Below are 24,691 nucleotides of genomic sequence, written 5' to 3' on the forward strand. Positions count from 1 at the left end.
GAAGGAATTTAATTTTTAGAAGACAATAGATTTTTCTGATCAAAGTTAAGTTTCTATGAATGTAAACTGTTGTAAGTCACACATTTTGATGGGGGGGCGGGGGCAGGAGGGTGAGGGATAGTGGCACTGGAACTTTTTTAATGTATTGGTTGTTTTTACAATCCCACTGATCTCGTGTACTTCTCACTTGATTATTTCACTGTATACATAAATGATGTCTATTTTTTATCTATCATCTTCAGTTTCCTGATGTTTAAGCCCTATTTTTGTTTTGGAGTTCAACTAAACTGAGTCTTCATTTACTGTGTGCTGCTTGCTGTCTTGTCCAAACTTTAGGAAGGGTTTATTGTAAGATGATTGGAACTGACCAGTAGCTCAAACATAGCTGTCTTAAGATTTCAGTAGCCTGTTGTACTATAACTCAATGTCATTATTCAGGCGCTCAATAAAATAGACATTATCTCTAGTTGCTTTTTGCTTTGTCTTATTACCTGTAGCTGAATTTGTCTTATGGTTTTTGTGGATATTACAGTTATAACATTCATAATTATTATAGTAGAATTGTATAATAGTTCTTTTAAGGGAAAGCTGCATGACATAGAGGTAAAACCACAAATGTTAGCTTTGCAGTACACACTCAAATTGGAAACAAAACCAAGTAAAAAAATTTGGGAACTGTGGAGAGTTACATCATATGAAACTGTCATTTGGATAGTGGCTCAATCCCAAGCACCTGTCTTTGTATGATATAATTCCTGTCATGCAGATTTTTATAATTAGGATCTGAAAATGTTGGGGAAAAAACAATCTTTGGATTTAACTTTTATAAGTAGTTAAGGGTATGGTTTTTTTTACTTGGCCATTGGCTTTTCTAAAGGTACAGCCACTTCTAAATTGTTGTGGTTTAAGGCACTCTCTAGATACCTGCATGGTAGAGGACAAAGAAATGCCTGGAGATAGAATGCCAGGACTAGCCCTACCCCCCTGCCTTATCTGTAGTAGCAAACTGGTGTGTTAGATTTGGTGGAAGGCACAAAACAAAACAAAATGAACTTGTTTAAAATGTCTCCAATTACATCATTGGGCTTTCAATCAACTGTTTAGGGGTAGACATCCGGATTTCAGGCTATAGTCTATCAGAGCCTTGTGCTGTTAATGACACTAGTTTTAGTATTTCTTTGTGTAGTAATTTAGTAAGATACAATGTGTGATTTCTCCAAGACCTTGAAATGATCTTGTTCACTACAGGGAGGCAAAGTGACAGAGCCATGCTTTTATTAGTAAGAGTGGAATTTTGCCCTTATGATTTAACAGTGCTGTTTGATAAAGGTATATTAACTATAAAGCATGAGTGTTCTTGCTAAAGTACCAATAGTTGCTTAGTAGAAATGTAATTTACAATATATCTTCCTCAGCAATGTTTGTTAAGAAGGAAAAATGAATACTCTTAATAGCACTTGTTTATAGGCAGTAGACTTATTTTCATTTTCTCTGTTAAATTTGTACTGTGACCTCATCTAGTACTAGTTAAATGGTGGAAGATTCTTTTTTTGCTTACAGACAGTATGAGAAAGGAACTTCATTTTAGTCTAGCGTCTTACTTGTTACTTTTTGTAACAGGCCAGCTTTTTTCTGCAAGTGATGTTTTCATCACGTCCATATTGTGCTGTTTTTCCAGCACATGTGCAAACTATACAGGCTCTACTATCATGAATTATTGCCTTTATACAGAGGACTTAAGAAGGCTGTGGTGTTAAACTGAAAAGTTAATCTCAAGTCTTAAAAGCTTTCTTTCTTGGATTTTAGTTGTAGTGCTGTCAAGTATCACTATCTTAATTCTGCTAAATGAGTCTTTCTCAACTTGGAAAGGGATTGGAGCTCTTCAGAAATCATTCGTTACTCCTTGATTTTTGTATATGTGCTGTGATGGCATACACCAACACAGGAGGAATAAAGCAATCTCTTATAAACCCTAGCAATTTGTAGGTACTATTCTGTAAAATACTGCATAAAAAGTCACCAAGTTTCAGTGAAGAATAAATCAACCAAAATTTCTTAATTATGATTTAGCAAGCCATTAATTTCTTTTAATCTTACATTCCTTACTACATCTTGTCAAGAGAAGTGTATTGTCAAGAGAAGGGATGATTCCCACATTTCTTTCTGGATTTTTTTGTTTTGTAATTTAAAGGGAGAAATGTTTTCAATTTCTTAGTTCATGTATCTCATTGAGAGTCTTAGTTCTGTTTCTCACTTACTACATTGTGTAGTTAGACTTTTTTTTTTAACATGGTGCATGGAATGTGGACTTGAACTGTATTTACCACATGAATTTGATATACTATGTTTGTAGGGTCAAACTTTTAAGAACTGTCCTAAATGTGTTGTTACTGAAGTTAATGGAAATGTAACAAATGCATGAAACCAAAGCTAAATTCGAAATGTGCTGAGTTGAAAAACCTAGTTTTAATCTTCATTGCATTTTGTTGTCATTTTAATTGGAATATTGACTTTACTGGGAGCAAACTGGGGCCACGTGTGTGCCAAAACCTTAAACTTGATCGCATTCCAATCAAAAAGTCATCCAGTGCTTGTAGATTTACTTAATTATATAATTTTTTTTTTTGAGAGAAAACTCTTGGAGGCTGTTTTCTCCATCTGAGACTAGTCAAATTCCTGGTGTATGTTTAGATGAAAACTAAACTTTCAAAAGGATAGTAGGTCAGATTTTTATACTATGTTTCTTATATGCCCAAAGCACATTTAAAAACTTACACTTTTGAAAAATGTTGTCTGTGACTTACTTCTTACTGTTACAGAGGTTGTAATCATTACTGTTGTTGGTTTTACTTTTCAAGGTACCCAGAGAATGGTATAGTAGAAATGGACACCAGTAATCTTCGACCACGAGCAAGAACCATTCTGAAGTGGAGTGAACTAAAAGTGGGTGATGTGGTGATGGTTAACTACAATGTTGAGACTCCAGAAGAAAGAGGATTTTGGTTTGATGCAGAAATTACCTCTTTGAGAGAAATCTCAAGGACTAACAAAGAGGTTCATGCTAAAATTCTGCTGGGGTAAGATTTGTTTGACCAACTCATAAAATCTCTACATATCATATAAAGTATGTTTGTTGGGTTTTTTTGTGTACTAGTCATCACTAGATTAAAATTAATGTCATACTTTGATTCCACAGCTGTCTGAGTGATGGAATTATAGTGCATGGTTTTTTACGGTGTGCAGACATAGCTATCAATCAGAATTTTTACATTTCCTGAGATTGCTGGAGGCAGCCGTAAGGTTTCATGAATTATCTGTGATTCAAATTGATTAGAGTGTGTTTTAATTTATATTCCTTTATATGTTATATATTTATACATTTATATTAACATATATATAAGTTCATTTCTATTGAAAACTGAAAAATCTGTTTTCAGTAATTTTTGAGATAATTGGGAACCCCTAGGTCTCACTGAGTATTAGTCATCTCTGACAGTTTGAGAAACTCTCTGAACTGGCTAATGGAATTTTTTGAAGAGTAAAATATTTATGTGGGTATTACAGCTTCTGATAAGTAAAATGTGGAACTGTGGGACATGGGACTAATGAGTTTTCACGTGGCTGAACTCACATGAGTATTTTTGCTTTGTTTTCCTATTTCATTTAAAAAGTTGTGTATAGTTCTTTAGGAGCAGCGTTTTGGTTTTTTTTCAGAAATCCATATGATATTACTGTCAGCAAGCTGTGTGATTGCCTTCTTAGGGATGAACAGATGACCAGTCTTTATTGGCAGTCCCCTTGAGGAATTCACTGTAACCTTCCTCCTCCTTCTCATTAGCTTTCCTCATCCTTTAACATTATGCTTTTCTGACACAAAAGAACTAAAGGCAAATGGATCCAGTCTGCCACATCCATCCCTGCAGAAGAGGGGTTTGTGTGAGTACTTACATGTTAGGAGTGAAACCATTTTTAAAATTAAACTGGAACTAAAAAGACATTTCTTTTTACTTAAGAAATGATTGATTTAATGTTGGTATATCCCACACTTCATCGGTAGTATCATTGTTCTGGGAGTATATTCCTTAAAATGAATTGGAATATTCACTTATTAGTGTAGTTTTCTTTATGAGAAAGGAGAATTGTTGTATCTGTAGGAAGACATACAATGTAGGACATGGTTAATTGGAAGAGACACACAGAAGACTTATGATCAGGTGCAGTTCAATATTTTAAAATGCAGTCATATCTAGTACCAGGAAATAGGAAATACATTGACTTGGTAAATCATGCAAGTAAATGAAAATTTGTTTTGTGGATGGTTGTTAATTTTAGAATAACAGGCGTTTTATTAGACAATGTCAGTGCATTATGGTAGTCTTGTATTAAGTAAAGCAGGCATATGGGCTTGTTTTGTAGGCAAAACCAAAAAAACCCAACCTTCAAATGTAAAGCAAAAAAATGAATTACTAACTTGGAAGGCAGAAGAGATTAAGAAATGGAGGCCAGTCTAGAGAGATGAAGATTTTCATTGTAATGCATTTAATATTTGTATGGCATTTGGTGAATCAGAGATGGACTTCATCACCTTCTACAAACAGAACTGTCCAGATATCAGCTTACATGAAGTTCAGATGTCTGTTGACAACCTTACTTAAAACTCTTATCTGCATGGATTCTTTCAGAGTTTTTCCCATTTATTAAAATATGATAATCAAAATGTGTTTTACATTGGCAAAAGCAAGCTTATGATGGCTAATAAAAAATTCTGTTCTTGCTGGATGAAACTCTATAGGATAGTCTTTTTTTAATCTAAATAAGCTGATAGTTATGCTTCAAATTTGAAGATGGCAGCTTCAGACACCATGGGTACTGTGGCAGGTACCATGGGGTTCCCCATAGTGTTGACACTTACTGTCCTCTGAAAGGAGTTGGGGAGAAAAAGGCACAGTCAACAAGTATCTTATTCTAAGATGGTGAATTTAAGTCCATTTTTCAAATGGAATCTTATTTCAGTGGATTTTCTTCCTGACTAAGATTTCAGGTTTCATTTATATGCTGATAGGTTGTATACACTAGTAATCAACTAGTTTGCAGCAAGTAAGGCTATCTGAGCCTGCCATTTCTGAAATTTATCAAGGAATAATTCTGTATCACCTGTGCTACCTAAGTCATTCCTCTCAAACTTGTGCAAGAATCATGCTGCTGCAAGAATCACTTTACATTTCAGGTATGTTCATTTGCAAAATAAAAAACAATCTCTTAGTATTTCAATGTTTATTAATATATATTAATATACTAATATAAATATATAATATAATACAGAATATTAATTAGTTTAGAATTATGTTATAATATTTAGTCGATAATAGTTAATATAGAAGTATTCAATAATTTAAGGTATTATTGATATGTTATCATGAGTTCTTACCATAATGTTAGCATTATGGTAAGCATTATTACCCAAATTGTTTTAAATAAAGGTAAAATCTGTTTTGAATGCTTTATTAGTATATGTTAGTGATTGATTGTATTTTAATGACTAATTACTTGTGTACTACTTAAGAACAACCTTAGCAGGCAGTAAAGGGAGGCAAGAGTTCTTAGGATTGCTTCAGAGGTATTTGTGGCTTGGACTTTATTCCCTTTCTGGTATTATGTCAAAACAGGCTTTGTATAAAACAGTTTTGTATGCAATAGTTGAATGTTTGATTTATTGATCTTGATTGCTTTTGACAAAGATTTTGTGAAGCTGTTGGCACAATGGCAGGAAATAACAAGAACATGTACTGTTTGTGGTAATGCTTTGGAGCTGGTAGAACACGTGATGAGCACTTCTTTTTACTGTATTTGTTGACACGTGTGTGTGTTAGGTGTTACATTTACCAATGTCTCAGTCATAGCCTGAAGGAAATGTCCTGTACAGTCTGTCATCATCAGTTTGTCTTTTGGGAAACAGATACCCATTAGAGAATATTATCAAAGAGAGGAGTGAGACTGCACAGAGGATAAAAAGACATCATTATACAGAAGAATTGACCACACGTTAGTAATTCTCGTTTGTTCTGTATTTGCATTGCAACTGAAATTTGTCATTGCAGGATGTCTAAAACCTATCCAAACTGGAGGTACTGTGTCTCAGATACAAATACTAGGGAAACAGCGGTGCTTTGACCATGGAATGAATGTACATGGGCCTAGGACCACAGGTTTCCCATGACCGTGTGCATGCTTACAGTTCAGTATGGTCTCTGTGTGTGTGGTACCTCTGAACTGATTTTAACTAAATTCGGAGGGTGTACCTCTATTTTTGAACATCTTCTGTTTTTCTTTTTTGGGAGTATATGCTGTTTCATGATGAAAGCAGTTATTTGTAATCAGAGTAATAGGACTTGTCGTCTTTGCGGTTTAAAGGGCATGTATCAAATACCTGTTACTGGTGGGTAGTTGTGAGGCAAACTGTTCACAATTTATTTTAATGTTGGAGCTGGCTGACATGATTAAAGTCACCACACCAAATCAAACCGAAGTAGTTCAAATGGTGCTTTGTGTTTTCTCTGTGCTAGACTTCAAGATACAAAAAGATTTTGCCTCTTTTTTCCAAGAGGCAAAATCAGCTCTTACTTATCTTCAGTCAGCTTTTTAAAGTTTAAGTTCAGCAAGGACTCTGTCAATACCAAGACTCGTATTTTGTTTAAGCTTTTGGAGTTAAACAAGAATATCAGAAAATCTGTTTACTCTGCAGATTTTATACCTCTTTGACTAAGTGCATATTTAATGAATTTGAGGTCTTTACCCAAGCAGTGGTAATGGAAAGTTATAGAAGGGGTCCTAAATTTTCAGTTTTATATTTGTCATGTTTTAGGTCTGCAGGTTTTTGTGTAAGGCTTCCTGCTCCCAAAAAGGAAGGATTGTTTTGTTTTCAGATCAACCTCTCTAATTTTAAAATATGCTTATTATGTTTTTCTATGTAACCTGCTGGATCTGGGGCTTGTCTTCCTCATTTGAACACAATTTCTGCTTTTTATTTTGTTGGGTTTTGTTTTTTTTTTTTTGGTAGGATACATTCCTGTTTATCTTCTTTTAGACTCCTTCTATTTATGTCTGGCATGTTTTTGTTCCCAAAAGGCAGTATGATGTTTTTACACAGTCTTTATGCTACCTGTACAAATTTTACTTTTAGCTGCTTCTTTTACTTCTTTTGAAGAAGTTTTTCTCATTTATATTTAACTTCCAATTTTCGAAGTCATACGTAATACTTGTTTTTATAGCTTTGTAAACGTACAGAATTTAAACACGTTACAGAACAGCGAACTAACAGTGAAACAAGTCTTGCACGTTGTTCTGGATGCTTTTGAAGAGTTCTTGTGTTTCTGTGGATTTCTATCTCGCTGGTCCAAAAAAAAATGTTGTTGGCAGTTGTACTTTGTTTTGACACTTAGAAAAATAACAGTACCATATTTCCTATCCCTCTCAGTATGTATTGTGATAATCAACATCTCACAGTCCTTGTCATAATTTGTAGGTGTCCAATAGTGTAGTTCTCATACTGTGTTTCTTCTTTTAGGCCTGGAATTTCTGTCTGTGTGGTTCTATCCCTTATTGATGCCTGTATACTTTTGTGGTATAATTTGCTACCCAAAATAACTTCCCAGTTTATTTGTTTTGATGTAGCATCTTTGACTGTTGCTGGTTGATCTGGGAAGACATTGTTTTGCTGATATGTGGAATATTAAGAAGATTTACTTGAAGCCATTTTTAAAAATAGCTTTCATGCTGTATCAGCAGGTATCCTAATAATAAGAATTCTAATTGCTGAAGAACTCACCTGCAGCTTTCTTGCACAGACATAAAAATGGCATATTTCTTCTAGGCAACAAAACTTCTGAAAGGGTGAATTTGTGTTTCCCTCTTTCCTCCTCTTATGACTTCAGTGGAGCTGGTCACCTCCTTTGAAGAAAAGACCTTCTTTTGAATCAACACAACTGTTTCAAATCAAGATAAATTCTGATTGTCCAAGAAGCCTGCTGGGATTTTTCATGGTGATTCTGTAGACATGATGCTTAAAATGTCTTAAGCACTTCTGTGAACTGCTTTTTCCTAGCCTCTACAGCTAGAGTTGGCTCTTTTTGTGATACACAGCCTTAGGTAATAATCTTGTAATTCTTAACAGGAGTTACTCTAGTAATAGGAAGAGTATTTTGGATCCCACTTAATTATCCTGTTGGACAAAAGAACTCATGTTTGGGGTGGGGTGGGGTGTGTGTGTGAAAAGAATGATGTGTTTGAACATAAGAAGTGAAGTTTACTGGAAATCAAACTGTTTATTTTTAAATTCCAGATTAGGTTTTTGATCTTGCTTCAGTTGTGATTTCATTCTTGAGGAAAAACTCAAGAATTGGAAGCTACAATGGTCATGAGGACAGAATATTATTAAAGAGACTTTTGAGTAGCATACAGTGCCGCCTCTTACGCAAAAAAAAAAGGCATCTGGGGTGCAGGACAAACTGCCCAGAAGGTATTGGAACACACTGTCAGCTGCTGGGACTGGAGAAAGATTGGTCCACTGGGACTGGAGAAAGGTTGGTGTCCAGGATCTGTTGTTTTGATCAAATGTGAGAGGCAGAAGAATGAAGAACTATATTTGACTGAGAATAGTTCATGAAGAGAGCATGAACAGAGTGAATCCTTTAACCACTCACTGTGGTAATTGTCCTCTCCACCAAGGTCATAAATGAGATAGAGTACCTTGGTTCAGCACCTACGAAATCAAAAGCAGCAAGTTTAGAAAGAACTGAGAGTACATTTTGAAGGGTATTTGGCAGACTTGTTATTACAGATACCTTTTTCATGTTTCCTCCTTTGCCTTCTCTCTCTGTGGACAAAAAGTGCCATTTTACAAACACTCCCTGAATAGTTATAATGGCCAGGTTCTACACAAACCATAGCTATTCCTTCATGCACTTTATTTTCCTGCATGCTTTGTTTTCCTGCTATACAGAGGACAAATCTTCAGGAGGTTCCATTCTGCAGAGAGGAGTGGAAAGATTACAGTTTTAAGATTGCTTACCCTTAATTATTTTTCTTACATGGAAGAACTGTTTTATCTCTTGATGCTTCCCTCTTCCTGATTCTTAAAGAGAAAGCATAAAAAATAATTTATTTGTCCTTTGTGCCATATCCCTGCATATTGCCTGTTCTTAACTGACAATATGGAGAAACTGATATTTGATCGCTTCAGCTTGCTTTCCCAAAATGGAGGGAAAGTAGAGTAGGTGCTTGTAATTCATGTTGAGTGTTTTGGACTGTGAATATACTGTTATTTTGTCTTGACATTTCAAAATTTGAGTTGCAAACCAAGTGTACCTTACTAGAAATAGTGTTATCTCTCAAGCTAAGAAGCCCAGTTATGTAAGAGCTGCTCAGTCCTGCTGGTGAAAGGGTAAGACTGGAGGACAAATCCTCCCAAGAGAAAGGAGCAGGCAAATCCTGTGGATCAAAACCTGGTTAATTGCACAGCTCATGTCAACAGGCTTTTGGCTTTTAACACCATGAGGCCCATAACTGGGTTCCTGTCTGTCCCTGAAAGTCCTTGATCCTCAAGTGGAACAAGAGCATCTATGCCAACAGGCTGGCCAACCTGGTGAGTAGAGCTTTGGGTGGTGAAGGGACATTATGACCCATGGTTAAGGGAGGTATTGGCACGTGCATAGAAAGCAAAGTGCACAGAGTGTTGGGAACAAGAGGGATCTTCAGACTGGTAAAAGAGGGATGCCCATCTCAAGTGCATGTGTGCAAATAAGTACAGCCTGGGAAACAAGCAGGAGGAATTAGTTCTGCACATAGTCACAGAACTATGCCATTGTTGGCGTAGTGAAGACACGATGGGACAGCTCACATGACTGGAATCAGAGGTATATGGATACAAACTTCTCAGAAAAAGCAAAGATAAAGAGGACAGGGCTGCCATGACATGAAGAAGTTTGGATATAGGGAGGTCTTCAGTGGAATGTCAACAGTCTGGTTGAGAGCTTGTGGATGAGGATGGGAGAGGCTGAAAAGGATGACATAGTGGTGGTGGTTTACCCAGTCAGCTGAGGAAGAGGACAAAGCCTTCTTTAAAAGTCTCTGAATCGCAGGCACTGATTTTCATGGGGGACTCAAATTCCGTGACATCTGCTGGCAGGATAACACTGGAACGCAAGCAGTTAAGAAGCTATCTGGAGAATGTTGGGGATAACTTCTTAATACAGGTACTGGGTAGGTCAGCAGGGTGATACACATCTGGATCTGCCGTTTATTATCAACAACTGCCTGGAGATCAGATGATCAGTGGTAGCCTTGGCTATGCTGTCTGTGAAATAGTAGATACCAAGATCCTGATGGAACTGAAGAAGGAGAGCAGCTTAACATAGACTCTGGAATTTAGTAGAGCAGACTTCAGTTTCATTCAAAGAACTGGTTGATGGGATCGCATAGGAGGCAACTGTGAAGGGTAAAGGAGCTCAGCAGAGCTGACATGCTTAAGGAGAACCTCTTCCAAATGCAAAGATGGTTCATCCTGACACTCAAGAAATCAGTAGATGTACTGGGAGACTGGCAATGCTGAACAGGAAACTCATGACTTAGCTCCAATGCAAAAGGTCAGTATATAGGAGTTGGAAATGGGCAGTGTAAGAAGGAGGAATTCTGAACACGTAAGGATGGTGTTAGGAGAACCAGCGCTCATCTAGAGTTGACACTTAAGAGACATCGAGGGCAACGCAGAGAGCTTTTACCACGACTGTAGCAGTAGAAAGCTGAACAAGGGAAATAGGGATCTATTGATGAAAAAGACAGATGATTCAGTAGCAACAGACACTGTCTTCATTGCCTTACTCTTCATTGACAAGCTCTGTCTGGTAGCTGTGCCTAGTGAAAGCATTCAAGGAGTGTCCTCAGCAGTGGATGAGGACTGAGTCAAGGAGTGCTTGTAAGACCTTGACCAGTGCAAGTCCATGGGACCAGATGGGTTGCATCCAAGTATGCTAAGGGAACTGGCTGATGCTGTAGTGATGCTCCCCTGTACTATATTTGAAAAGTCATGGAGATCAAGGAGTTCCCTGGCAACTGGAATGCAAATGTTGCATTCATCTTCAGAGAGGGCAGTCAGCCTTATTTCAGTCTGAGCAAAACCGTGGGACAGTCCTCTTGGAAGTGCTGGCCATGTGAAGATGATTTGTAACGGCCAGGGTGGATTTGTTTCAAAGAGCAAATCATGCCTTAGAAGCTTGTCTGCCTTCTATGATGAAATGATTAGCTCTGTGGCCAAGGGGAGAGCAACAGATGCCATATACTTCAACTTGTGGCAGGTCTTTTGTCTGTGTCCTGTAATATCCTGTCCCAATTAGGATGTTGTGATCTGGGTGGATGGGCAATGAGATGGGTTTAAAAAAAGGTAAGATTGAATGATCAGGCTCAGAGGATAGTGGTTAATGGGTTGTACACTACCTGGAAGGTGATAACAAGCAGGGAACTGCAGGGGTGTATCCTGGACCTGTACTGTTCAATATCTTAAGCAACAGCGTGGCAGTGCAGTGCACTATCACCAAGTTTGCAGAGACACCAAATTGATGGAAACTCATGGGTAGTACTGCCAGTTGGAGGGACCTGAACAGGCAGGAGGAATGGGCTGACAGGAACCTCATGAAATTCAACATGGATGAATGCAGAGTTTTCTTGCATCTGCAAAGGCAGAGCCCCTTGCAGCACTACTGGTTGGGAAGTAGCTCTGATGAGGAGGATCTGTGTATCTTGGTAGACAGCAAGCTGAACATGAGCCAACAGAATGTAATAAAGGCTAATGATATTCAGGCTGTATGAAAAGGAGTATAATCAGAAGACTGGGGAAAGTGATTTATTCCCCTTTACTAAGCACTAGTTAGACTGCATCAAGAATACTAGATTCCACCCACGCCCAAATATCCCCCCCCCCAACACACAAAAGAGACACATAAACTAGAGTGAATTCAGCAAAGGGCTGCTGAGATGTTTGTGGGAGCATAGTGGTACATGGCAGGCAGACCGGAGATGGTGGACATAAATTGTGACAAGAGAGGAGAAGAAAATTGCTTCTTTCTATTGCATTCAGTAGCTTAACTTTTAAATTACTTAATTGTTATGTGTTAAAGCATTAATTGCTTTAACAAAAAAAGCGTAAGTACCAAGTGTTAAAATTTGGAATCTTTTGGGTTTCGTAACCATTTTGTAATTACTGTAAGATAAAAGTATCTTTTGAAGGTGAAGAATGGGTTGACTTGGATCTTCAGGTTTTTGTTTGTTTTCCCAGAACATAAACTATATCTTCAGTATTTGTAACACTACCCTTTCTCTAATAAACATGCAGACTTGGAACCACAGAGTCTTTTGACTTGCTTTCTAGAGGGTGACTTTTAGAAGTGTTTTGAAGCTTAGTTGTTCCCACTGAGGGAAGTAGTTCCAAACAGAAGAGGAAGGAACAGAAGAATAAGGCAAAGAGTGTGAGGAAAAAAAATTGGTGGTGAGCACAATATTAGGAAAAGCATTATGAAAATAAATAAAAAAGGAGTGGTGTTGAAATACATGTATACGTCTAAGAGAGTCATTGAGGATAGAAAGGAGCTCTTGAGACTGCTTAAGCAGGGTCAGCTAGAGCAGATTGCCTGGGACTATGTCCAGTTGGGTTTTGGATATCTTTGTGGGTGGAGACTCAACTTCTCTGGACAATCACTGTAAAAAGGTATTTTGTGCAGTCAGGGGGAATTTATTGTGTTTCTCTTTGGGCCTGTTTACCTCTTGTCCTTGCAGTAGACACTAGTGAGAGGAGTCTGGCGCCCTGTTTGTACACAAGGATAAGAGCTCTCTTCTCCAGGCTAAGCACTCCCATATCAAAGATGTTCCAGTCCCTTAATAATTTTTTTCTAGAACCACTCCTGTAAGCCCATGTCTGTCTTCCCCTGGGGACCCCACACCTGGCCTCACCAGTGCTGAGTAGTTAGCCTGAGGAATCTTAACCTTCCCTCTACCTGCTGGCAATGCTCTTCTTGATGCAGTCCAGGAGGCTGTTGACCTTTGCTTACAAAGGCACATTGCTGGTTTATGGTCAGCTTGTTGTTTATAAGTACCTCAAGGTCTTTCTCTACCAAGCCGCTCTCCAGCCAGCTGGCACTCAGCATGTACTGGTGCATGCTCTCTATGTGAAGGACTTTGCGTTTCTCTTTGAACATAATGAATTTCCTCTCTGTCCTGCTGTCCAGGTCACTCTGAAGGGTGGCACATGCATCTGATATTGGTGGCTACTTGTGATTTTGTATCATCTGTGAACTTGCTGAGAGTCCCCTCTGTTCCCATCATTTCAGGTCATTCATGAGATTGTTAGTACTGGCCCCAGGGTCAACCCCTAGCGTGCTACAGACTTGCCTCCAACTTGACTTTGTGGCATTGGTCATAATCTTGTGGATTCAGCCAGTTTTCAGTCCTCCTTGCTGTGCACTTACCTAACCCATACTTTGTAAGCTTATATGTGAGGATGTTATGGGAGACAGTATCAGAAGCCTTACTAAAGTGCATGTGAACATGTCCTGCTCTTCTGTCATCGTCCAAGCAAGTCACCTCATTGTAGAAGACTGTCAGGGTGGTTAAGCATGATTTACCCTTTGAAGGTCTATGCTCATAATTCCTGATCACCTTCTTGTCCTCATATCTGGAAAATATTTCCAGGATTATTTGCTCCATCACCTTTCCAGGGATTGAGTTGAGGCTGACCAGTCTGTCAGCAGATCTTCCTTCCTGAAGATAGGAGTGACATTTGTTCCCTTCCAGTTCTTAGGAGGGTGACTCAGTTGTCATGACCTTTCAAAGATGACTAAGAGTAGCCTTGTCCAGATGTCAGGCAGCTCCCTCAGCCCTCATGGGTACAAGCTGTTAGGCCTTGTATATGTCCAGTTAAAGTGCTCCATAACCTAATCCTCCTCCACTGAGGTGGTCTTCCTTGCTCCAGGCATTTCCTCTGCTCTCAGGGGCCTAGGATTCCTGAACGTTGGTCTTACCAGTAAACAGTGAGGCAAAGAAGGTGCTGAGTACCTTGTTCTTTTCTGTGTTTATTAATTATCATCAGGGGCCCTGCTATATTTAGCAGTGGGCCCACATTTTCTCTGGTTTCCTTTCCTGTTTTTATAGTTGCAGAATCCTTCCTTGTTGCCCTTCACATATCTTGCCAGATTCAAATCAAGGTAGATGCCAGATTCAAATCAAGGTAGACCGTGGCTTTCCCAACCCTATATCTACACAATTGGACAGGAATTCTACTGCCCCTGGTCACCTGCCCCTGCTTTCACCTCTTACACACTTCCTTCTTATGTCTTGAGTTTAGTCTGGGAGCTCCTTGCTAATCCATGCAGCCTTCCTGCTACCTTTGATTTCCTGCACATGGCGATAGATCTTTCTTGAGCTTCGAGGAAGTGGTTCTTAAATATCACCCAGCTCTACTGGACCCTTCTGCTATCCAGGGTTGTATCCTGTGGGATTTTTGCAAGCATATCTCTGAAGAGATTACAGTCTCCTGTCCTGAAATCCAGGGTTGTCTTGCTTTTTACCTTGCTCCCTCCTCTGAGGATCCTGAACTTCATAATTTCATCATCATTGCAGCCAACTGCCATGATTTTCATGTCCCATGACCAGTTTTTCCTAGTTTGCAAGTATTGTGTCTAGCAATACTTTCCTTGATCACCTGTGTCAGGAGTTTATCATTGCACTCCAGAAATTTCCTAGATTGTGTTCTGCTCTGTTGGCCTTCCAGCAGATACCAGGGTGCTTCAAGTTCCCTCTGAGAACCAGGGCCTGTAAACATGAAACTTCTTCCAGTTGTCTAAAGAAGGCCTCCTATACTTATCCCTGATTAGAAGGTCTATAGTAGGCACCTACTACAGTATCACCCCTGTTCTGTCTGCTAATCTTGACCTGTAAGCTCTTGACTGCCTCCTGCCCTGTCCTCACATAAGGGGCAAATCCCTCTCCTTGCCTTTCTAGCCTGTCCTTCCTGAAGAGCCAATCAATAACAATTTTTCACAGCACTCCAGTCATGTGAGCTATGCCACTATGTCTCTATGATTCTGGTGAGGTCATGGACCCACAGTAATTACACAGACTTCTGTAATTCCTCATGCTGTATGCATTGGTGTATAGGTGATTCAGGGAGGCACCAAAGTGTGCTGATTCCCCAGAAAGAGCATGAGAGCTTTCCCTGTAAGGCTCCTCTGTTGGCACTTCCTTCTTTACATCCTTACCCTTCAAGTGGTTGCAATTCTGCCTTTTTTTTTTTTTTTTTCGTTGATTGCTATGTTCTTTCTCTTCTGATCACCCCAAGCCCTTTGCTTGCCTACCCTATCCACAGTTTCCTCACTTGTCTGTTGAGGAATCTCTCCAACAGTTTTACCCCAAAGTCTATGAACATTTGTATATATCTACATAAAAATGAATAATAATGTCATCATCACAGCTTCCAAACATACACGTAAGGTGTAGAAAGGCTATATTACCATTATGCAATAGCCATTGGGCACTTAAATGGAGCATTTAATATCATGTACTGGTGAAATTGGACATTGTGGCACACACACTTGATGTAATTTTTCTGAAGAGAATTGGGCAATATAAGGAATGAAGACATTTCAAAATAAGCAGCTGCCCTCTAAATGCCAATTAATTAGGAGTTTTTTGCTCTGTAGGTCACTGTGTACTTTCAGATTTTCAGGAATTGTTGGTGAGATGAGATTCATCCTGTTCTGAGCAGGAGCATCCCTGGATGCTAAGCTTTAATGAAGAAGTAATGCTGTCATGTACATTCAAGCTTTGATAATCCATTCATTGCTAACTTTCTTGGCTAGAGATGTGGTTTTGGCCTTGTTTGAGATCAGTTCTTATTTGCCTTTGGTTCTGTATGAAACATTCTATGGGAAATGTCTTTGTGTTTACTATTTTATGGTGGATACCTTCAGATCTTTTTGTTGTTGTTGGTTTTAAAGTACATTTTTTATTTATTAGTATTATTTTCATTATTGTACAGCATACTTATGTTTCTGTGTTTAAGATTCTTCTTTGCAATTGTTTGTTTTCTGGAAGGTCTTTCCATCCTGACAGTATCCGTGTTGAGTTTTTGTTCTGAAGGGAGGTACTCCTTCTCATGTCTTTGTTTTTGAATTGAGATTCTCACTTAGTCCAGCTAGGTACACAGATTGGTCTCCTATAACTGTGTCTAAGCTCATGATGAGCGTGTGCTGCATCTGCTGTCAGAATTGTAACATGATGTAAAATCTGGATAGAAGCTTTTAACATTTTCTATTAAGAATCACCTGTTTGTAGCTCTGCCACTTCCTAGCGTAAAAGACCTTATTGACTAGTCCAGACCCCTGGAATGACATCTGGAGCAGACGCTTTGAATTGTTATGAGTCTTGCAGTTCAGTCCACAAATACATAGAGAAGTGGGCTGAGCTTAGGTGATGCCCTGTGATGCCGAACACAGCTCCTGTAGCTTTGTTTTTCACATATGAAGGAAGCCTTTGGGGTTCCATCTTTGTGGGTCTTCAACGAGCTCTTTTTACCTGGTTCTTTGGTGACATTAGGTCAAGTAGGAGTTAACATCTGCATGTTCGAGCCTGGATTTGGAAACTGGATGCCCATTTAGCATGGCAATAGTGGCAGCTACAAGCTTAACCGAGTTCAAGAAGGGAGCAGTTGTAGTCAGTCATTGCAGGTCGTGCCCCCTCCCCTGTTCGAGCCGGTGGCTTCCCTGCAGTACCATGGACAGGTCCCCGGGCGCCGCACGGCCGGCCACCGGCGGGTCTCCCGTGCTGACCCTGCTGGGTGGGTGGGTGGGTGGGAAGAATCGGTCTTCATTCGCTCCCTGTCTTTTACTCTGCCTCCTCAGTGGGCTTCATGGCACAGGGCAGAGTCATGCTCCTGAGCTACTATGGTAGATGGATTATTAGGTTTGTGAGTTGGTAATCTCTCAGGCCAGTGCTCCCCCCATTTCCCAGGTTCGAAGTTTATGCTTGCTTTTCTAATGTTCGTCTCCTTTACAGATCCCAGGCTAAGGAAAAAAGGATAGTCCCTGCATCCAAATCTCTGCTTCCAGAGTCTGGCACCATGAACTATAATACATTGCTTTGTAAATGCATCAAGCATTACGCCTACCACTGAGGCTTAAAAAAGTAATATCCTCGCTGGCTTTTGTGTGTATCCACAATGTGAATTTGTAGTTTTGGGAGTTGGGTGTGTGTGTGTTTTGTTTCCTTTGTTTTGTTTTCAAAGGCTTTAACAATTTGTATTAGATCAAGAAGTTTTTGATAGTAAGGTGTTCAACATATCCTGGGAAATAGGAGGGGGGGTTAATTTATTTTTTTTAGTCTTAGCACTACATATGTAGTAATAAAATCTTTGCATAGTTGAAAATTTGTCTCATGTCTTTGTCGTTATAGTGGCTTGTGTAATAAAAATAAATAAAGCTGAATTAAAAGCACAGCTAATACTGTCCCATTTTGTAACTGCATTTGTATTTTCATGATAAACCAAATGGGTGTGGAATATTCTGAAAAAATCTTGAAAATATTGTCTGTTTTTCTGCTTCCATACAACACAAAATAAGAGAACCTCTATGTAAATTCAGTGCAACCTAGCTGGATTTGGTCAAATTATCAATGTAATATGCTATCATCATGTGGGAAGATTTTATAATTTGCCTTTAAAACAAGCCTGTTAAAAATCAAATCTCCAGTCATGTTTGGTGAGGGTTGTTATTGTTTTATGGGTGTGTTTTAGCCTTTGTTTCATTCTGTGTAGATAATGTGTGTTTGCAGTTTGTTGAAACTGCAGTTTAGCCTAAGTTATAGTTCATGTTTAAATGTAAAGCAACCAGTAGTAATTTTCATGTAGCAATATTTTATATCAGATTGAGATGTTTTCCATTTAACATCTTTTGAAATATGCATGCTGTTACCCATATTTGCTTTAACTTCAGAACATTCTTTTGGCTGATAGTGACTTTGAATATATTGACCTGAACGTCACAACATAATTCTGTTTTTCAAGAGTAGATTTCTGTAGAGATTATTTGTTACAATAGCACGTAATTAATTCTCTAGCCTAATGATTTTAACGTATTTGTAATTTAATGTTTTTATAATAAAAGTTGATAAACAATTGTTCATGAGCTCAGTTCAGGAACAGAGTTTCTCGTGTTTCAAAGGCAAAGAAAGGTGTTTTTAAAACAGTTCTCCCTTAATAAAGTGTCTATTGAGTAAGTCAGGATACAAGTTCATGCAGTTGTTAAGTGTAAAAGTACCAAGTGTAAAGATGCAATGAAATGCTCGTGATACGTACACTAGGCATGAACTCTAGTGGCTCAACCGCTTCTAAGGGGATGATAGTAAAAGTTCTAACAAGCATTTTGAATGGTAATATTGAAAAGATTTTTTGTGTATTTTTGGAGAAGTTATCCAACTGTTGTTTGATGATGTGGGGGAAAATAAAGAGCTGCTGGCTGAAAGCTTTGCAAAAGCAGAATAGAAGCTGATTGATCATAAATGGGATGTAAACAAAGTGCATATGAAAAGATAGATGCTGAAAGTGGTAGTAAATTTGGTCCTGATTTTTATATTGTTTATTAACTGAATTCATACGTTTGTAGAGCATAGCCAATTATATCCTGTTAGGTTTTATTATGATTTTAGTGATTTCTCTGCTGACCTGGAAAATACCCTTTGACAGTAACCATAGAAGCAGACAAATGGATTATTTGTCTGTGGTAAACATGACTTGGTGTGAGTAAGGTTTTGTTCCTAGGGGGGCTAAAGATAAATTGTCATTAGATGCTTTTCCTTACAATTCTTTGGGTCAATATAACCTTTGTGTGTATTTTTTTAATAGCAATTTTCCCCCTGTTTTTATTCAGCATTGTATTTTAACTCTTAGTGCATGTTGAAATATTTTTCTTCTTATTTCAATATGGTAAAGTGATAAAACCAGAAAATTCCAGGCAGAGATCTCATCATTGTAACTGAATCTCTCAGACTGTAAGAACTGATAGAGTTTTCACAGTGTGGCAATTGTCATCTAGCAGCTTTTATTTCCTTGAAAGTTGACCTTTGAAATATCCAGGATAATGCCCGGTTGTCATACTTTTAGTCAGCTGTGATTATGTATGTCTATAGAGTGCTTTGCAGCCTGAAGGTTTAAGAAAAAGTCTGAGGGGAAAAAAAGTACAGATATAAGAATGTTCAGTTGAGGGTTTCTATCCAGCTATGGCTGACTTACCTAAAAGGAAAGCTTGTATTAGGAAGTCTGTTGTATTGAAAGCTCTGGCTCTGTTTTGGGATTTACCTTCTTTAAACAGTTTAGTGTACTTACATATGTGAAATACAAATGCAGTCCCATTTGCTATGTTTAATGTATAATTTGATTTTTTTTCTAATCTCATTTTTGGTATGGTAAGGTGAAGAAATGAAGAAAGGTTATATTTCTTGAGTATATTTGACAGGGTAATATAACCACAATTTTGTGAGATAACCATAATTTTTAAGACAAATGATGTGTAGCCTGATCATTATTAAAGCTATGGTATGTGTAATGTGGCAGAAGAATTAGTCTAAGAGCAACTATTTTTAGCAAATAGTCTAAGAGCAGAAATTTTTAGCTTTGGTAAGGGTTAACCATTTATTATTAGCCATCATTTGTCACAGTGGTATTTGATCTTCTTCTGTAGTTCTGGATATGCAGCTGTGGCATTTGTTGGAACATACCAGCTTTGTAAAGACATTTGGTAGTATTTGCTTGCTCCTTATGTAACTGATAGCAGAAAATAAAAGGTTTTCTTTGACTCAAATACTGGATATCTTTTAGGAAAAACTTAGTCTGAAAGTTACTTTCTGAGTGCCCTTATCCCAAAGGAAAAATAGGAGACGCCCGAAAGAGAAGGGATGTCTACTGTGACCTAATATGTGATAGAGAAATTATGAATTCTGTCTATTTTATCAGCTCCATCTAGATGTGGGAATAGTATGGCTTATGTCATTAGGATTGCAGTTCTATGAGAGAAGAACATGCTTCTACCAATTGTTACCTCCATGCAACTGAATTTATTTTTTTTTTGAGAGTTCTGTGTTTTCTAGTATTAATAAGAGGAGTTGTTTTATTTAACTAATTATATATAATAAAAAAAGTATGTTGTGCTTTAACACTTTGAGGTTGAGATAATATACATGTGACTTTTTGTTATAAAGTTGATGATAAAAATCCATGCTTCTGCATACTTCACAAAAACTTTTTGCTGTGGTGCCTTTTAGAATGCTAACATCATTGAACCAACTTGCAAATCTTTGCATGGTATCTTTCAAGAAAACAATGTGATAATCATTGCAGTTAAAAGTCATTTTAGTAGTTTAAATTGGCACCAGTGGAATTTACTCCTAATAAATATTCTACTGAGCGCAGGTTTGGCTTGTTTCTCAAAGGTATGGATAGCAGTAACACAAATGTCTGTAGATTTGTGAGTACAGCTTTATGGTGTTTTGCCACCTTCCCTCTTGTCTAAAGACTGTATGCAGAGAATTACATGTGATGAAAAGTTCTGGTTTTTTTAAACAACTACTTCCTAAATTTCTGGGGGAAATGCAGTATAAAAGAGGGTAAATTAAAGTAAAACAGCTCTAAACAATAAGGCAGTGTAGATAGAAGGGAGGAGATGTTGCAAGTTTTTCCTAGATGCAGTTTTGCTCATAATAGGCACAGCGTATTTAGACTACACACACACTGAAGATTTGCGAGATGCAAAAATTGGGGAAAAAACCACTCTGCAAATACACTGAAACTTATCTGGTGTACTGAAATTTGAGAATATGTCTGTATCCCATGACATGGGTAAAATCATGTTTGTAGCTGCTACATTGAGACTGTCACTATTGTTTCTTGACAAGGTTTTAACTTAATTAATAAATTATGCTTTAAATCTTCTGTAGATGCACATGTAGTTGTATGCTTACTAATATCCAACATATTCAACTTTATGAGTATTTTGACTTTTCTGTACAGATTTGCTTAAATTTTAAATTGTGCTTGTTTTTTTATCTTTTGCTTTGTAAGCATACAGATATACAAACCAATACACATTTTTTATATGAATATAGAATTTCATGTTACTTAGATGAAAGAAAGCATAATTCTATATTTTGGTTTTAAAATACATTCACAATTTTGAGTTATGTTAGAAATAAGTCCTAGAACAATCAAGCTGGATAGGCAGGCAAGCAGTAGTATAGCTAAGGAAGGTCCTAATGTAACTAGAATTATAGCACTAAAGAGTGTCAGGAGATTTGTTTTGTTTTGAATTTTAAATAATCTAGGACTAACAGAAAGTATAGGGCAGGTAAGAATAGCCTCTTCAAGGTACAGAAAATAAGCAGAGAAAACTTGATGGTCAGTCTGTATTTTTTAATTTGGTTTTCCTGCCAGGGATTATGTTTACAATTTGTCCTTTCTATATTTGAATGTATAGTGCTTTTATGACTGTGAATTAATGGGTATGTGTTATAGATAATTTAATTCTGCATGGTACTGCAGAAGAGAGAAGCTTCCACTCTCATCTTCCCTGCAGAGGTGTACTGGCACCCACAGTCCTTTTAGAGGGGTAGTTTTTCTTGGGAGTGCTCTTCTATCTGTTTCAGAACAATTTTCTAGTTAAATAGTTCACTTAAGGCACAATTTCCAGGTTTGGTTTAAAGTAGAGCTGCAGACTTGGTAACAGCTGGAGGATTTTAGATGCTGTATCCATTCACAGACTGGAGTGTTTCCATAACCTTATGTTGTCAGAGGAATACTTTGTGGTAACTGAAGCTGGTGTCCACCTTTCTAGTGTGGGTGGTTGGACCATGCAGTCTCATCCAGACTGAGGTGCAGAAAATCAAGACTTCTGTGTTCATGGCACTGTATAGAAACCTGAATAAATCTGAGGGGTGTTACCCACAATGGCCAGAACTGCTTTTAAGTAATGCCTCCCAGGGTGCAAATGAAGATTATCTTAAATACATTATTTTCCTGGTCAGGAAAACTAACTGTTCTCTATCTGATGGATGTATTTGCATTGATATAGCATTTGTATGTTCTGTTGAAATATCCCAAATCTTTGAAATTTGTTAGCATTTGCTGTTTATGCATATGAGCAACAATGGGGAATGTTCTCCCTCCAAAAACTGCAAAGAAGAAAAAGGGTAAAAATAAATACAGATGCCAAAGTAAACAGCTGTTGATACACTTAAAAGACAATTACAGTGAATCAAGACACTATCAGAGTCCTCTCAACACCACTCCATGGAGACCTAAACACTGCAGTGCTCAGGGCCACCAAAAAGTATTTCGTTGCCTGTGTTTTTTTCCCTGGCTTAGTTTTTTTCTGCCTTAGGTAAGTCAGCGTGTGGCAACATCCAAGAATTGGAGTCAGCACAAAGGAAGTGGTGGGAGCAAAGAGGTAGAGCAGGGAGCAACAGTTCCCACAGTGAAGCGTGGTGTTTCTGGAGGTGTTCTGTTATTGCAGTAATCCTTATTTAATATGGACCTAATAACTTGCTTCCCTGCTTGTCTATAGTTTGATTTAGTTTTGCAGCCTAGACCTTTTTATAGGTATATGTGACTTACATGATTTTCTTCAAAAGGATTGTTAAGTCACCTCTGTGATTTTTTTCTTCCAGATATCCTACAAATAGGGCTTAGAAGACTTGTTCACCTGCTTCAGACATATTCTCAGGCCTTTCTACACTCTAAATATTTGAAAGAAACATAGCATTTTAACTTACTGGTGGTTTTCACCTGGAAAATAAGTCTCCAGTGTGGCAATATTTAATCATTATCTTTACAGTTACTAATTTTCATTATTTCCCTGCTTCTGAAGAAACACTTGCAGTGGTGCAGTGCACTTCAGCTTTGCTTAGCAGAATCTCACGCAACCTCCATCAAATACTGAACAGTAACCAATACAATAGTTTGTTTTTTCATTCATAATAAAGCCTTCAAAAACCTGTGTAATCTTCACTCTTTCCTAACGTGGAATTAGGCTGACTGTGTGCTACTACTTCTCTATTATGTCCAGTACATCTAATGTCTATATTGTAAAGAAGAAAAAGATCTATTTTATTTCTTGTGTTGCAGGATGCTTACTGGACATTTTAACTACAAACATCACAGTCTTTGTAAAATGTTGAACTTTATCATCTTAATAATTCAAGCTATGGTATTTGTGGTCTGTATTAATGAATTGCCTGTGTGTCTTCAGATTTTGAAGTGTTTTTCTAGAACCAAAACAGACTGAGCAGTGCAACAGAGTTAGATTAACTTTTGAAGAGGAAGGTAGTTCAATAAACCCAAATTTCCTTCCGATTTTTTTTTTAATGGCTGGGTCTCACCCTGCAAGAAACAGAGCTCTCCAGCTAGTAAATTCCTTTCTCTCATGCTAAACTGCTCAATTCTGAAATCAGTAATGACACATGTGACTCAAAGAAATCAGTGAGACTATGTTCAGTAATTAATACTTCCAGTACAGGTTATACTGAAAATTTCTGCTTAGTTCTAGATTAGGTAGTAAATTGAAAATAGTGGGAGAACAGGTAATTGAAGAAGGCACAGTATCATCCTGAGGAGGGGAGAAAAGAGAGTGTTTTAAAACTGTTGGTGTTTTTATGGACTTTTTGTCCTTGATACATTTGCATTTGAATTAGAATTTTAGTAAATACAAAGAGATTATAATAAGAGGAGGTGAAAACATTTATTCTACATTTAATATTTCCTAATTCTTCTCTAGAAGTCTTTCAGCATCAGTGTTGTGGAGTCATGGAGTATTTGTTACTCTTCACCAAGATACAATGAACAGATTTTGCACTGAAACCTGACATTAACAGGACTACTCACAGTGGATAATTCAGTATTGTACATGTCTTTGCAGGATGGGGTTTTAGGTTTCCAAAGCACTTAGAAGTCATAGAAGGGCTTTTGAAGCTTTCTGTTGCTTTTCTTACTCTGTGGGTTCCAAGTAGCGTCTCTTATTGTGTCTTATAAGTCATGTTTTTGGTTCATTTCTGACACTATACTTCTATAGTAACGGTTGATATGCTGTATTTGAGAGGATATGATTTTGCCTGATGTGCTGTGTTCAGCCAAAAAAAAAACCATTTTGAGGTTTTACAAGTAGAATTGCAAAGTTATGGATGGCTGTCAGTGAGGACATACTCAGTTGCCAGGTAGTCTGAGGGTAACGGAGTAGTCTTTTCTTCATGTGAGTTTTAAGTATGTGTTTTGGTTTTCTTAGAAGTTACAGTACTAGACTGAATTTTTTGTGTGAATTGAGGTAAAGTATCCTATCAGTAAAGAAAAAAAGGTGCTAGTTATCTTCATCTCATTGCTTAGGATCCATAAAGTACAGATTCTAGGTCTGAGGAGCTACGTTGAATATGCTTTTTATTGTTTTTGTTTTTCAGAGGCCCGGAAGACACAATAAATGATTGTAAAATCCTTTTTATAGAGGAAATGTACAAGATTGAAAAGCCGGGAGCCTATCCGTTGACATTTGGGGATGGAGATTTCAAAAGTATGCTTTTTTTTAATTATTATTTGAATAGAAGTACGAATTGAATGATGCTT

At 37.8% G+C, this 24,691-nt stretch overlaps 1 protein-coding gene across 2 annotated transcripts in view; it reads left to right on the top strand.

Moving 5' to 3' along the window:
• UHRF2 (ubiquitin like with PHD and ring finger domains 2) overlaps nucleotides 1-24,691 on the top strand; it is a 93,789-nt gene that overhangs the window by 32,542 nt on the left and 36,556 nt on the right. For both annotated transcript variants that reach the window (XM_075020914.1, XM_075020916.1), the window contains exons 4-5: nucleotides 2,859-3,077; nucleotides 24,529-24,638. In XM_075020914.1, the coding sequence (XP_074877015.1) occupies nucleotides 2,859-3,077; nucleotides 24,529-24,638 (329 nt within the window). The remainder of the gene's footprint in view (nucleotides 1-2,858; nucleotides 3,078-24,528; nucleotides 24,639-24,691) is intronic.

Source organism: Buteo buteo, chromosome Z (assembly GCF_964188355.1).
Source record: "Buteo buteo chromosome Z, bButBut1.hap1.1, whole genome shotgun sequence".
NCBI classification, from domain to species: Eukaryota; Metazoa; Chordata; class Aves; order Accipitriformes; family Accipitridae; genus Buteo; species Buteo buteo.